The sequence below is a fragment of the Apostichopus japonicus genome, chromosome 20, assembly GCF_037975245.1.
Source record: "Apostichopus japonicus isolate 1M-3 chromosome 20, ASM3797524v1, whole genome shotgun sequence".
In the NCBI taxonomy this organism is placed as follows: Eukaryota; Metazoa; Echinodermata; class Holothuroidea; order Aspidochirotida; family Stichopodidae; genus Apostichopus; species Apostichopus japonicus.
Genome location: NC_092580.1, coordinates 7,074,028 through 7,089,828, shown reverse-complemented (window position 1 = coordinate 7,089,828; position 15,801 = coordinate 7,074,028). Strand labels below are relative to the sequence as shown.

The following is a 15,801-nucleotide window of genomic DNA, read 5'->3' as shown; positions in this document are numbered from 1 at the left end:
AAGACGAATAAATTAGCCTAGTGACGCAAAAATAGAGCCATGTCCTACATAATCCTCTCCCAAATCCCGATAACCATTTGCATTTCAGGTATAAACTTTCTCAACATTTCATTAAACTCTCAGTTGTTGAAAAACATTAGCACCCATGCACCATTCGCATTTTAAAATCTGAAATATTTCTTCTTCGTCAGCAGGCATATAATTACCCAACAAGCAAGTTTAAATTCTTAAACTTAATACTAGTGGCGTATATGTAAGAAAGAGGACGGAGTGGCCGTGATGAATGCTTACTGCTTTGATTTTCCATGGGCTCTATATTGGTATGTGCTTCATAAACCACAAATTGGATGTTCGATTCTACAGATATTGTAACTCTATTATATCGCCAGTTATATATGCTAGGTATATATTTTCTGACTACTTGACACGCGTTGGCTCCGATTCATAACACGTTGAACACAGTGGCGGCGGAACCGGGGGGGGGGGGGGCTTGGGGGGGGGGGGGGCTCAGCTCCCCCAATGAAAAAGTTGAGGGGGCAAATGCATGATAAGCCCCCCCCCCCCAATATTTACCAAGGCTCCGAAACGTGCATCTGCCCATTTTTTAATGCATACTTGTCGATCTGTCCGATGCACACGTATGCTATATAGGTGTAATAATTAAATATGATAATTGATTGTCTGTATCATGCCTCATCGAATATTAGTGTTTTAAATAAGAGGGTAATAAGCTAAACGCTACACTCGTCAACATTTGCGTTTACACTACGAGTACACGCAAGGCGTGGAACATGGCTTTATGTTCAAACGCAATCAATTATTAAACGAACAAAAACACAATATTAGCATTTCACCTGTACTGTATAGGGTACATGCATTCATGACATGATGATAGTGCTAGGTCATAGAAATTTGTTGGCAACTGCACATGGTTTTGGAATTACCCATTTGTTGACATAATGAAATGTTTTCTGTGTTTTCTTATGACATTTATTCAATTCAGGGGCGTCGGAGCCGATACGGGCAAATATTCACGACGCCAAAAAAAAAAAAGTAGGACTAAAACATGGAAAAAAAATCTCGGAGGTATATGTTTCAATAATTTTCAATAATGATGACGGTAAGTAGGCTAAATGTGACTACTCTGGCATGGCAGAGGTCTTGTTTTCAAGCTCGGGAAGTGCCATTTCCTGCAATCTGGGAGGCATATTTTCAAAATTTTCTCCATTACGCTACGCGCCAACCATGGTGGCGCGTAACGTAGTTTGACCTATCAAACGTCCCCCCGATAATTATGATAGCTGGCCACACTCTGAACCGCCGTACCAATCAAAAATAGCTTCCGACGCCCTTGCAATTATTGCATTTAATTGCAAGTAGTAATTTACTACACTCAAAAACGTCTTTGCGAGTACACGTCGAGTAATAGCTACTCTCTTAAAACACCATCGAATATACAAATTAGAATGTTTTTACAGATTTTTACGTGCAATCTGAGAAATTGCAGGCTTGAGACCCATGTTTTAGGGCTAGGTATTCATAGCATAAAACACTCGGGAAGGGCCGTTTCCGGCCATCTGGGGGGTTTGAAAAACCCAAAATTTTATTGTACGCTCCGCGCCAACCGATGGTGGCGCTCCGCTTAGATAGTCTCCACATAGTTGAACAAACTTATATATGGCCAGTGAATCCATCGGAACTCTTTCACCACAATTTTGCTCTCTTACTCTCCAAGGTTATACAAACTGGTTGAAACTTGTTTAACTTGGGTACTTTTCTTACCATATGGGTTATCTTACGTGTTTAAATTCAAGATGGCCGGGCATACCGAGACACACATAAAACTATGTATAAATCTGTCGGCTAGATATGCTAGACTAGTACAGTACAGTGACTGTGCACTGTATACATCTATGCAGACTACACAAGATGTATGGATGATTATCCATGCTTACGTTAAACTATCTAGTTTTACACGAACAGCATGTATCGTCAACTAAAGCACAAGGGCGTAGGAACCGGGGGGCTGGGGGGGTGAAAAAATATGGGGGGCGGAAGCCGCAAGTCAGAAAACCCCTTTTTCATTTCCAAATGAGAAAAAAATCTCATTTGGAGCACCAAATTGCATTTAAGGCCAGGTGAAAATGCAAAATTCTTTACAAAATGGAGTGGGAGTTGAAGGTGCTATATTGCACCAAATTGCATCTGAGGCCACCTGGAAATGCAAAAAAATCCAAAGGGGAGGGGGACACCCCCTCCCCTTAGACCCCTCCCCCAGGCCGGCCATCAGTCTTCAGCCCCCCCCCCCACTCAAAAGTACCTTCCTACGCCACTGCTAAAGCACCCCTTCTTGCCTCCCCCTCCTTACTTCAACCAGTCTTCAACCCGTCTCCATAAGTCTGACGATATGGGTAGGGCTGCCGCTCCGGGGTCAATTAGCGTACATGGGAAAATATGGGGAAAAGATTAGCGTATTATCATTTTCATAATATATGAAGGAAAATGAAGTTAAAAGAGGTGCGGTGACATTTTTGCCGCCCGGGGCGCGAATTTTTTTTTCCCAAACAGGTTCTCAATTGTGTATAAATAGTCGCTCATGATTGGTCGGAAAAGTTACGTCATAACAATAAAACCCTTCACTTCGAGGTTATCAAAATGTCTGCATCCATTCGTTGCAACGAAGATATACCCGTTCAAAATTACCCGCAGCTTTTCGTAAATATATGTAGATGTGTTTGGAATTGGTTTAGACATAATGAGCACACTAGTATTGTATGATCTACTTTGATCGAAGATTTCTGTGAAGGCATTTATCGATAACATCGCACAGTGAAAGTTTCGTACAGGGGTACATAACACATGCGATATAGGCCTATATGTATTATAACTGTGTACACAGTGCAGTGACGGAAATACATCATACTGTAGCATGGTGGGCTCATAATTGACGCACTTAAGGATTTGATCAACGATTTCTATCAAGGAAAAATCAAATTCACTCAACTGTATGTGTTTTTCATATGTGTGGTTCCTCAGAAATGTAATGATCTCAATATATTTATTGTTCTGTGCATATGCAACGTACAATTGAGCAGAACTTGACCACAAAATGTCTGCCGTGTCAAGTTCTTTCATACCCCTAAATTGACACATTCGTCGATAAGCTAACTGTAGTGAAGGCTTTAGTATACATCCATTGACTTTAGATGCTGTTTGCTACACTTTGAGCCTCTAAGCTTAGACAGATCAGGTCCCAGAGAGTAGTGTTGTCCATGATATTGAGGAAATGTTGGTTATTTTTAGGTTGCAAGATTTCCAAATGCCCAAAAACTGAACGTACAAAACCGGGGGGAAGGGTGTTAAAAGCTTAAAAATTCCACAATTTGGTCATCAAATAGCTGAAATGGATTCAAACTCATGAAATATGTAATTCTGCTTGACTGCAAAAAGTTTAGGTGGCCTGCTCCATCGTTGCTAGTAATAATTGAAGGTGCGTCAATTACGGGGGTGCGTCAATTATGAAGCCTAGACTATACACTAAACTGTTTTGCGTATATTCATTCAAGGCTGAACTAGCATCGTGAAGTTGATTTTGGTGTAGGCCTACCCATTCCACGAAACGAATTCCGATTTCAATAGAACGGCTGACGAATCTTGGATGGCGTAAACACGAAACCGATAGAATGTAGCGTATGTAAAGTAAAAGTTAGGGCGTTTGCAGAGAAACCGCGTAACAAGACTTTATTAAGTGTCAGTGTGTAACTCAGTGTATGTCTTCGAACTATCAAGCGTTTGATGCTGACGTCACGAGCAATCTGATTGGCTGAAAACTCCGTAATTGAGAACCTGTTTGGGGAAAAAAAATTCGCGCCCGGGGCCCACTATATATTAAATAAGGAAATGTATGAAAAATGGTACCTAAAAATTGACTCTAAGTACAGGCTTAACTTAAAACAATACAAATATTGTGGTCCTCAGAATTGTCCGTGCCCCAACTGACTCAAAATTCCTAGCTACGGGCCTGCGTACCTTTTAGGCATCACATCAGAGGCCTGCCTACCTTATAGGCATCACATCAGAGGCCTGTCTACCTTATAGGCATCACATCAGAGGTCCTGCCTACCTTATAGGCATCACATCAGAGGTTGACATTTTCTAAGTACAGATATTGCCGATTAAATTTTGGATACACCTCTCAAAAGTTACGGTAGCGAACATAAATCTGGCATCATGGTACAGGCTAAGGCGGGGTGTCTTAACCAGTCAGATAAAAGCGAATTGTGTGAATAACTGAATACAAAAAGTACACTTGGGGCAACAGACAGTAAGAAAATGATATGTGTCATTAGAAGTTATAGTCACATGAAATATACTAAGGGCTCAGTGCAACAGCAGAGTAACACACTTGTAAGGGTTCAGCCTATGCACATGCAAGGGGAAATACACATTACCACTACTAAACATGGTCACAACGGCCTATATTTCAGTGAAAATAGAACCGATTGTTTGTCGATTGATTATGCTCAATTAGGCACAGAGAATGGTGTTGAACATTATAAGTAAAGAAATAGGCAAACAGGAAGTGCGTCTCCTGCTATTATACAAGCTTGAGAACGTCTGTGAGTTCAACTCTTTTGTTATTTAATGTCAAAATATGTGAAAAACAAAAGGTTATTGCTACAATTGAATACATCTTTATGTGTCTAGGACATCCGTTGATTAATTTACGCCTACATGTACGCCTACATTTACGCCTACGATACAGCAGATGTTCCTCGAATCTACATTCTTTGCATACATGAATCAGGCGGATGCTGTTATTGCCGTTAACCATTAACATTAATAAATACATTAGATCATGAGGCGAGACCAGTGCTTGGACTATGTTACCCTCACATCCAGTGCGTGGAGTATGTCACCCTCACATCCAGTGCGTGGAGTATGTCACCATCACACCCAATGCGTGGACTATGTCACCCTCACACCCAGTGCGTGGACTATGTCACCCTCACATCCAGTGCGTGGACTATGTCACCCTCACATCCAGTGCGTGGACTATGTTACCCTCACATCCAGTGCGTGGACTATGTCACCCTCACATTCAGTGCGTGGACTATGTCACCCTCACACCCAGTGCGTGGACTATGTCACCCTCACATCCAGTGCGTGGACTATTTCACTCTCACATCCAGTGCGTGGGATATGTCGCCCTCATAAATATTGTCCCATGAGTCACCGACACCGTTATATCGAACAGTGTCAATTAAAACAAAACGATACAACATGTACACAACAAGTATACATATGATAAACACGCACACATGCACAAACGAAAACACAAAGAAAACCTCGGATAACGTTTCTTACACATCTTTATTGCAATTAAATTATGTAAAGTTGTATTGTGCTTAAATATAAAACAAATGAGCCCCAAATAGAAAAAAAGAAAAGAAAATTAAAAATTAAAACAAAACATAGCTGGTTTTACCAGTTCTGATGTGTTATAAGTTCAGCAACCTAAAGCCTCTTTCGTAAGTTCACTTTTATTGCTTCACGTCAGATGTATATAACTTCCCTTTTAATATTTGAATTATTATAATCTCTGCTTTTAAAACTTCTATTTTTATACATTCTTTACTTAAAACTTTTCATTCCTTTCCTATAACTTTTCTTAACTTCATGGGTAGAAGGATAAGTGGGTCGGGAGGGGTGGATGAGTCGGAAGGTTTGAAGATATGCTATGAATTTGTGGCAGTGTACCCGTAAATGTTTCAGTCCTCAAGTCAGCCGTAGATACCCAAATGTAGGAATATGATTTTAAGGAACTTTATAGATTTATGCTTGAGAACTAGAGTCTAAATTCCGAAAGGATCGCAAACGTCCTCTCTTTTCGACAATTGATACCGGAACGTTCTTGGAATTAAAGCTCAAAGGCTGTGATGACTGTGTCCGTTTGGAAAACGTTGAAAGGAACGACGAAGACAGAGACTGTTTAAAGGGAAATGTGGAAGGACACAGACAGAAACACCATCGCCGCCATCTTTTACGAAAGTCTGGATTACGCATGCAATAAAACATGAATATTAAATAGCCCTGCATAGAATTAAGTCCCACAAATAACACCTGGCTAGAGAAGGCGAAATTATCACCGAGTGGTATGAAACAGAGGTAACCTACACCCCAACTTAACCCCATTAATAGAAATATCGAGACTGCGTTCTGAAGACGCTTAACCTGTTCCCGCCGCCTTCTCTTTGAAGAAGCAGCACTAGATGAAGTCTGAACGCGATTGGAGAGTCTCCGAATGACCAAGACGAATAGAACGACATTGATGATCATTAGAATACCAATAGGGATGGCTACCCCTCCCAGTAGAGGGAAGGGTTTACTGACGAAACAACTGAAATAGAAATTAGAAAGAAATATAATATCATTGATGATCACTAGAATATCAATAGGGATGTCTACCCCTCCCAGTAGAGGGTAGGGTTTACTGACGAAACAACTGAAATAGAAATCAGAAAGAAATATATAGTATCATTGATGATCACTAGAATATCAATAGGGATGTCTACCCCTCCCAGTAGAGGGTAGGTTTGACTCACAAAACAACTGAAATAGAAATCAGAAAGAAATATAGTATCATTTATGGTCATTAGAATACCAATAGGGATGACTACCCCTCCCAGTAGAGGGTAGGGTTTACTGACGAAACAACTGAAATAGAAATCAGAAAGAAATATAGTATCATTGATGGTCATTAGAATACCAATAGGGATGTCTACCCCTCCCAGTAGAGGGTAGGGTTTACTGACGAAACAACTGAAATAGAAATTAGAAAGAAATAGTATCATTGATGATCACTAGAATATCAATAGGGATGTCTACCCCTCCCAGTAGAGGGTAGGGTTTACTGACGAAACAACTGAAATAGAAATTAGAAAGAAATATATAGTATCATTGATGATCACTAGAATATCAATAGGGATGTCTACCCCTCCCAGTAGAGGGTAAGGTTTACTGACAAAACAACTGAAATAGAAATCAGAAAGAAATATATAGTATCATTGATGATCACTAGAATATCAATAGGGATGTCTACCCCTCCCAGTAGAGGGTAGGGTTTACTGACGAAACAACTGAAATGGAAATTAGAAAGAAATATATAGTATCATTGATGATCACTAGAATATCAATAGGGATGTCTACCCCTCCCAGTAGAGGGTAGGGTTTACTGACGAAACAACTGAAATAGAAATTAGAAAGAAATATATAGTATCATTGATGATCACTAGAATATCAATAGGGATGTCTACCCCTCCCAGTAGAGGGTAAGGTTTACTGACAAAACAACTGAAATAGAAATCAGAAAGAAATATATAGTATCATTGATGATCACTAGAATATCAATAGGGATGTCTACCCCTCCCAGTAGAGGGTAGGTTTGACTCACAAAACAACTGAAATAGAAATTAGAAAGAAATATATAGTATCATTGATGATCACTAGAATATCAATAGGGATGTCTACCCCTCCCAGTAGAGGGTAGGGTTTACTGACGAAGCAACTGAAATAGAAATTAGAAAGAAATATAATATCATTGATGATCACTAGAATATCAATAGGGATGTCTACCCCTCCCAGTAGAGGGTAGGTTTGACTCACAAAACAACTGAAATAGAAATTAGAAAGAAATATATAGTATCATTGATGATCACTAGAATATCAATAGGGATGTCTACCCCTCCCAGTAGAGGGTAAGGTTTACTGACAAAACAACTGAAATAGAAATCAGAAAGAAATATATAGTATCATTGATGATCACTAGAATATCAATAGGGATGTCTACCCCTCCCAGTAGAGGGTAGGGTTTACTGACGAAGCAACTGAAATAGAAATTAGAAAGAAATATAATATCATTGATGATCACTAGAATATCAATAAGGATGTCTACCCCTCCCAGTAGAGGGTAGGTTTGACTCACAAAACAACTGAAATAGAAATCAGAAAGAAATATATAGTATCATTGATGATCACTAGAATATCAATAGGGATGTCTACCCCTCCCAGTAGAGGGTAAGGTTTACTGACAAAACAACTGAAATAGAAATCAGAAAGAAATATATAGTATCATTGATGATCACTAGAATATCAATAGGGATGTCTACCCCTCCCAGTAGAGGGTAGGGTTTACTGACGAAACAACTGAAATGGAAATTAGAAAGAAATATATAGTATCATTGATGATCACTAGAATATCAATAGGGATGTCTACCCCTCCCAGTAGAGGGTAGGGTTTACTGACGAAACAACTGAAATAGAAATTAGAAAGAAATATATAGTATCATTGATGATCACTAGAATATCAATAGGGATGTCTACCCCTCCCAGTAGAGGGTAAGGTTTACTGACAAAACAACTGAAATAGAAATCAGAAAGAAATATATAGTATCATTGATGATCACTAGAATATCAATAGGGATGTCTACCCCTCCCAGTAGAGGGTAGGTTTGACTCACAAAACAACTGAAATAGAAATTAGAAAGAAATATATAGTATCATTGATGATCACTAGAATATCAATAGGGATGTCTACCCCTCCCAGTAGAGGGTAGGGTTTACTGACGAAGCAACTGAAATAGAAATTAGAAAGAAATATAATATCATTGATGATCACTAGAATATCAATAGGGATGTCTACCCCTCCCAGTAGAGGGTAGGTTTGACTCACAAAACAACTGAAATAGAAATTAGAAAGAAATATATAGTATCATTGATGATCACTAGAATATCAATAGGGATGTCTACCCCTCCCAGTAGAGGGTAAGGTTTACTGACAAAACAACTGAAATAGAAATCAGAAAGAAATATATAGTATCATTGATGATCACTAGAATATCAATAGGGATGTCTACCCCTCCCAGTAGAGGGTAGGGTTTACTGACGAAGCAACTGAAATAGAAATTAGAAAGAAATATAATATCATTGATGATCACTAGAATATCAATAAGGATGTCTACCCCTCCCAGTAGAGGGTAGGTTTGACTCACAAAACAACTGAAATAGAAATCAGAAAGAAATATATAGTATCATTGATGATCACTAGAATATCAATAGGGATGTCTACCCCTCCCAGTAGAGGGTAAGGTTTACTGACAAAACAACTGAAATAGAAATCAGAAAGAAATATATAGTATCATTGATGATCACTAGAATATCAATAGGGATGTCTACCCCTCCCAGTAGAGGGTAGGGTTTACTGACGAAACAACTGAAATGGAAATTAGAAAGAAATATATAGTATCATTGATGATCACTAGAATATCAATAGGGATGTCTACCCCTCCCAGTAGAGGGTAGGTTTGACTCACAAAACAACTGAAATAGAAATCAGAAAGAAATATATAGTATCATTGATGATCACTAGAATATCAATAGGGATGTCTACCCCTCCCAGTAGAGGGTAAGGTTTACTGACAAAACAACTGAAATAGAAATTAGAAAGAAATATAGTATCATTGATGGTCATTAGAATACCAATAGGGATGGCTACCCCTCCCAGTAGAGGGTAGGTTTGACTCACAAAATAACTGAAATAGAAATCAGAAAGAAATATAGAGAGGCAAGAAAAAGCAGCAAGTGGTTATATTATTATAAATCGAAACGTTTGTTAGCCTTAAATTAGGTCTTTGCAAAGTTATTGAGTAAGCATACACTATAGACCCACTCAAAATCAGATCCAGCGAATTAAGAAACTCCGTCTCGTTGATTGTTTTCGGTGGTGAATCAAATGCAGTTCGTTAATTGATGAATTTAAACTTAACAATCTGTTTTAACTTTTCCCTAAAGCTGATAAATTATCCATTCATCGCTCCTCCTCCTCCTCTTGGTGCTATTTGATCAAGGATGTAATGCAGAAGTTTAATATACTTACACGCTGGCCTGGGCATAGTCCTGTTTCAGGATCACTGATGTGATGACGTAGGTTATGCCAACAATGATCAGAGGAACACCTAGTACAAAAGAATACAAAATAACTTAACCAAAACTAAATAAAATAAATGAGTCTGATCCACGGATCTACACTGAGATTAAAACCATTGGTTTATAATAGAATATAACCAGGTGTATTGATATGCTTACTTGTGTCATACGTGGGTCACACTTCTATCCCACGTCTTGACGCGCGATTGATTGAAGTCAATACACGAAGCCAACAGGGTTCGTGAGTATCCCTGGTCCTATTTGCTGCCATCTACAAGTCCCCAACTCCTGGCCTCCCACCTCCCAAACAACCTATATGGCGTATTGATTAATGATGTTTACTCTTACAACCTCCTCGTTTACAAAAATAAAAGGGGTCTAAAGCCCGCAAAATGATATCCCTGTACCAGTGGATAACTGCGGCCCATGAGTGAGATCCATCACCATAACTAAATGTACCGTACTTTATTGCATACTCCTGTATACATGCTTCAAAGCACAAGCAACACTTTCATTCATGTTAAAAAAAAAACACAAAATACAATCAGTCTAAAAAAAATCAAATATGAAAATAAGCACAAGCAATTTTCTTTACGACAAAACTGAAATTACCTTCTGCAAACAGGACGGCTTTCAACATGAAATAATTGATGTGATTGTTGACGATACGCACGAATAAATAATACATATTGACGCCCTCTACTGCCATCCAGCATAGCGAGGACAGGGTAAAGAAATGAGTCACCCCTGCTAAAATGTTACACTGCAGAGGAGGCAGAAGTCGTCTAGTCCTCTCCGAGTCAAACGCTGCCATGATGAGGAAAGACACGTAAAGACCCAACAGACTGAAACAGAGCCAAATAAGTATTTGGCTGGGCCTCTTCTCTCTGAGACGTCTGAAACCAAAAATAAAAAACTTTTGGAAAGAGAATATTCCTCGTCAGGGTGGATGACAACAATACGGGGGCTTGCAGGAGTCAGATGACAGTGGTGTTGAAACCGTCACCTGTTGCTGTGATATTTTTAGGGGGTCATGCAGGCCCCAGTCCCTCTCTGAAATATGCCAACCTAGACTCAGCTACAATTATAGATTTGAATTATTTCAAATAATATCAAGTATTTGAATGAAGTATCAAGTATCTAACTAATCACTAGTTGCATAATATAAAATGATTAAATATGAAGTATTTGAATAGATAACAATAATTGGAATAAATATGAAGTATTTGAATAATTATTATCAAGTAATTGAATTATTACTGGCATTTTAATTATATATCAAATGTTATATACATGACCCTTTACGTACTCAGATAGACCTAGATGGAATCCTCCTTTACCATCACTAAAAATGTCCTCCATTACCATCATTAAATGTCCATCATTAATATGTCCTCCTTTTCCATCATTAAAAATGTCCTCCATAACCATCATTAAATGTCCATCATTAAAAATGTCCTCCTTTACCATGTTTAAAGATGTCCTCCATTACCATCATTAAAAATGTCCTCCTTTACCATCGAGTATGTTCGCTGTGTAACTTTTAAGTTATGTTGGAGGATTATTATAGAGATATTACCTTTGAGATATGAATGCCATTATTGTTACTCCCAGGCCAATGATGGAAGTCGCGCAGCCAAAGAACGTTATAGCTTCGAGAATTGTGTATTGAGTGTCTGTGAGAGAATCATGTTCATAAATATCCTGCAAAGATAAAACGATAACATATAAATTCACAATGGAATTCAAGTATGACATTCACGTCTAAATCGGCAAAGACTATGTAATACACAGAAATGCATCATGGGAAAAAACAGGTTATAACCACCCAACCAATCCTGTCCTCCAAAATAAGTTATTGCTTCCATGGAAACTCTTTCCACCGAACAATTACTTCATTGAGATTATTCAATTCTGGCAATGTCATGAATTAGAAGGTTCCCTGTTTACAGAAATGATGGTAGATGTGGGTTTTTTGAGGGGGGCGGGGGGGGGGGAGGTCGTAGGGAGGACATAAGGGTTAATCAAACAGACCTAACAAAGTAAGGAATCAGTTTATTACCAAACACAAGGCTGGAAATCTGATCAATTCTCCCCTATATTACATCTTCGAGCAGGCGTTCTAAGTCGTTGACTAAATTATGATGTTAATATTTTTTTTAAACCGTTTTAACTTCACCATCAATTATTACTTTTTTGTTATAATACAATTTGGAAAAGTGTTCTTGACACAATTGAATGCTGAAACCTGGTAGTTGTGTCGTGTACTTGATATGTTAACAATGAAAAAAAAGGGGGGAAGGGGGGGGGGTCTCATTTTATGTATATACACATATCTTCATAATTTAAAGAAGGATCGAGTTACGAGTAGAGTGATGTGGGGCGAGGTTGGGGAGGGGGGGGGGAGGAATCTCATGTTATGTATATACACGTACATTTATAATTTAAGGGAGATGATTACAAGTGGAATGACATGGTATTTTGTGATATTAGGAATACTTGCCAGTAACACAGCAAAATTGGTCAGGTGAGTGCATTCGCACATAACTGTGTTCAGTTCTGGGTCGAAATTGGCTAACCTGCACCCATCTGTGGACCAGTTTCCTCTCCCTCCGTCGGCATTAAAATTCCAAAAAGTACACGAAGCAGTCTCAAAGTCTCTTGTCGTGCTGTCTCTCTGCAATTGAGGTATATCAAAAGTTGGATATGTGCCTAATTCCGCGAATTTAGATTTGGGGGGGGGGTGCATATGGCGTTAGGATATGACAAAGGGGGGTGGTATGCGGAACTATTGTACTTCTTCGTACCCCCCTCCCCGGCACATTTCCGTGCCCCCATGATACCCCCCGTCTCAACCACTATCCTTAAATTTCCAGTGACAGTCTAACGTGGATGTCATCCTCTTAAAATATTCATAAAATGTCAGTAAAATATATAGTGTATGTTCTGTGTACACGTGATGGGCCTAACAGTTTATTTATGGCACACTCGAGTCATACAATAAACCACGCATGCGCTATAAGCAGGGAGATCACTCCTACTTATATGTAAGTGTCATATACTTTTCTCATGCCATAATGAGGAAGAAATAATCACCTTTAAGTTTGAGTGGACCAAAAAGTAAAGCCAAAAGAAGCACCTCTCTATGGGGGTTCCCCTATCAAAATTCAAGTCAGAGTGGTTTGCTAAGCTTTTACCACCTTGTTAAGTATAAAATTGTTACCATTACCATGCACATACATTTATTTTATATAAAAAAAAGTCAAATGTTTTGAAAAAAGATGCCTGAAATGTTGTTTACATTTTCTGTGACTTTAGAATATCTATATAGTCATTAATATAGGCCCTTTTTAATATATCAATACTTACATTTAAGACTCTGTACCACTGTTGAAATGTTCCATTCATACCATTCCACTCACGGATTACTTTATCATCAGACAATACTGTACTTGATACGACTCTTGTACTCGGTCCAAAGTTTCTCTTTATTCTTCTTCCAAACATCTCTCGATTTCCGTTGATATCATTAAAATATCTCGATGAAAACAGAGCAGGAGTTCCGTAAACTGCGAAAGTAATTCTGGTTGTTTTATCGGGCGTTAGTTGACTCCTTAGTTGTGATGGAAAGATAAATAGACTAGTAGCATTCATGCCGATGTCCCTGTTAACTCTGGATGCATTGACTTGCTGAATGCTTTCAGTGACTGGCCCGCCACCAGTAACTAAGACATCCTCAGATGATGAAAATGTACCGATACCAAAATCATCTAGAATCGCTGGGTTTCCTTCAATAACCTGTATGGTGAAGATTTGGGAAATAAAAGGAACCGATGTGGTCTCTTTGCTATCACTCCTTCGATGAATGATGCTGAATATTTAAAACGTAGAAAGTAATGCATATGCATGAGCCGATCGGATGCACGTGGCATTTCAATTGTATGATCAGTGGAAGAGGGTAGGCAGGTGGCGGAAGGGTGAGGTGGGGAACTGGGAAGATGTGAGGAAAAGAGTAAGATGAGAGGTGGCTTGCATTTCTTTTCATCTCCCGGTTATATTTCATAACTCATTCCATCCATTTGATTGGCTGATGATTGATTAGCTATATATACATGTTCATAATTTACCCTCATTTTAACTTACTTACCATTGTGGCTATATTCGGCGTTTGTTTGGAATAAGTCCCGGTTACATTGTTTACAATGACGTCAGCGAGGCCTTGTTCCAATGCTTGGGCTATTGTATTCAAAGTTCCATTGTCATTTAGTTGGTCCAGAGTGTCTTGTTCGACTGTGATGATGTTACTGACTGTTACAGACAGATTGTCTACCACCTTAAGCAAAGTAGAGTACATAAACATACACATGATGAAAATTCTTTCTTATCCCCTGCATGAAGTTTACTGAAATATGAAAATATCAGTTCTAGGTTATCCAACAGAGTTGTCCATGTTTGAACATATGTAGTTGTTATTATATCCATAGAATTCCATCATTGGCAATATTCACGTATGTAACTCTATACTTTGCAAATAATACTGAATAACAAAAAATGGAAAAAGCTAACAACAAAAATTGAGCTATGGATAAACCTACCTCCGCATCTTTAGGACCTGTCGTGTTTGCAATAGATCCGACCAATTGGGCTACTTTTTGTAGCTCTTGCATACCGCCCTCAGTTTCTAGTTTTGTGGAGGCGTTTGCTAATTGACCGCTAACATCATTTATGTTTTCATTGCTGATTGTTCTGTTCTGTTAGAAAAATCAAAGAAAAATGGAAATAATTAAATACAAATATAATTTTCAAAATATTGGATACTTATTTTGGTCCATTCGCTCCTGGTTAAACCATTCAGAAAACTACGTTTTAATTAGCTTTACATTATGTCGCTTTCTTCCTTAATCGACTTTAACTGGAAATCAGTGAATGTGTTTCTGTGATTAAGTTCCCAACAACATATTGGACTAAATGATGAAATAAAATAAGTATAACTTTTAGTGTACCTTTCTTTTAATAGAAGATTAACCAACACCTTTAACCTTAACTACATTGGAAAATGGATAAAAATTTAAAATGTATTTTTCTTTAAACAATCAATCGTTCCAAAGCGGAACGAGTGAAAAGAAATGACGTACACAAATAGACTATATATAGTGCTAAATTAACCAAGCTATAAAAAATGTAATAATGAAAAATGGATTACCAATAAATATGACAAGTATGCATCCAAAGTTGCATTACAATTAATAAATTGAATGTCCCATACAGTGTCTGTATTATCGGGATTACGGGAACAGGTAGCATAGAGAATCTGTAAGATATCTGAAACAATGACAAAAGACGGAAACATCAGCACAGAATTGTAGACAACGTTTGAATTAGCAGCAGTCTCAATGTGCTCTGCTAACTTCAGTATTCTAACTGCAGCTGATATGTATCCACCATTTCTAATTACGGTGAAATTTAATTCCTAGGCTAGAATACAGATAAAATCATAAACCAGGAGGAACAAATCCCTACCTTGTAAGATCGTTTTGCAGAAAAATAGAAAGAGGGGTGGGGTTGAGATGGGGTGGGTGGGGTGGGGTTGGGAAGATTGATATATCATGTAAGGTCTAAGTTGACATAAGAAGCTTAGTTTAGTTGTAAGGGTTACGTATGAGAGTAATTAATCACCTCCGTATCGTAACTTAAAAAGACGGCGCTATTTGCCTTTTTTTGAAAAGTGGCAGAACGTAACCAGCACAGCATAGTGGACTCTACCATAGAAAAGATGTTTCATTCAGTAACGAATATTTCAGCTAAGGGATGTGTGTA

At 38.4% G+C, this 15,801-nt stretch overlaps 1 protein-coding gene across 3 annotated transcripts in view; it reads right to left on the bottom strand.

Moving 5' to 3' along the window:
• Positions 1 to 5,354: 5,354 nt before the first annotated feature.
• Positions 5,355 to 15,801, bottom strand: part of LOC139961822 (uncharacterized) — a 32,641-nt gene continuing 22,194 nt past the window's right edge. For 2 of the 3 annotated variants that reach the window (XM_071961364.1, XM_071961365.1), the window contains exons 22-30: positions 15,188 to 15,306; positions 14,580 to 14,735; positions 14,132 to 14,317; positions 13,354 to 13,782; positions 12,488 to 12,661; positions 11,564 to 11,688; positions 10,597 to 10,880; positions 9,935 to 10,013; positions 5,355 to 6,400 (exon numbers count right to left, since the gene is read on the bottom strand). In XM_071961364.1, coding sequence (XP_071817465.1) covers positions 5,836 to 6,400; positions 9,935 to 10,013; positions 10,597 to 10,880; positions 11,564 to 11,688; positions 12,488 to 12,661; positions 13,354 to 13,782; positions 14,132 to 14,317; positions 14,580 to 14,735; positions 15,188 to 15,306 — 2,117 coding nt within the window. In that variant the 3' untranslated portion in view covers positions 5,355 to 5,835. Of the gene's footprint in view, positions 6,401 to 6,461; positions 6,823 to 9,934; positions 10,014 to 10,596; positions 10,881 to 11,563; positions 11,689 to 12,487; positions 12,662 to 13,353; positions 13,783 to 14,131; positions 14,318 to 14,579; positions 14,736 to 15,187; positions 15,307 to 15,801 lie in introns of those variants that run through there. The other variant, XM_071961366.1, reaches the window with a different exon arrangement.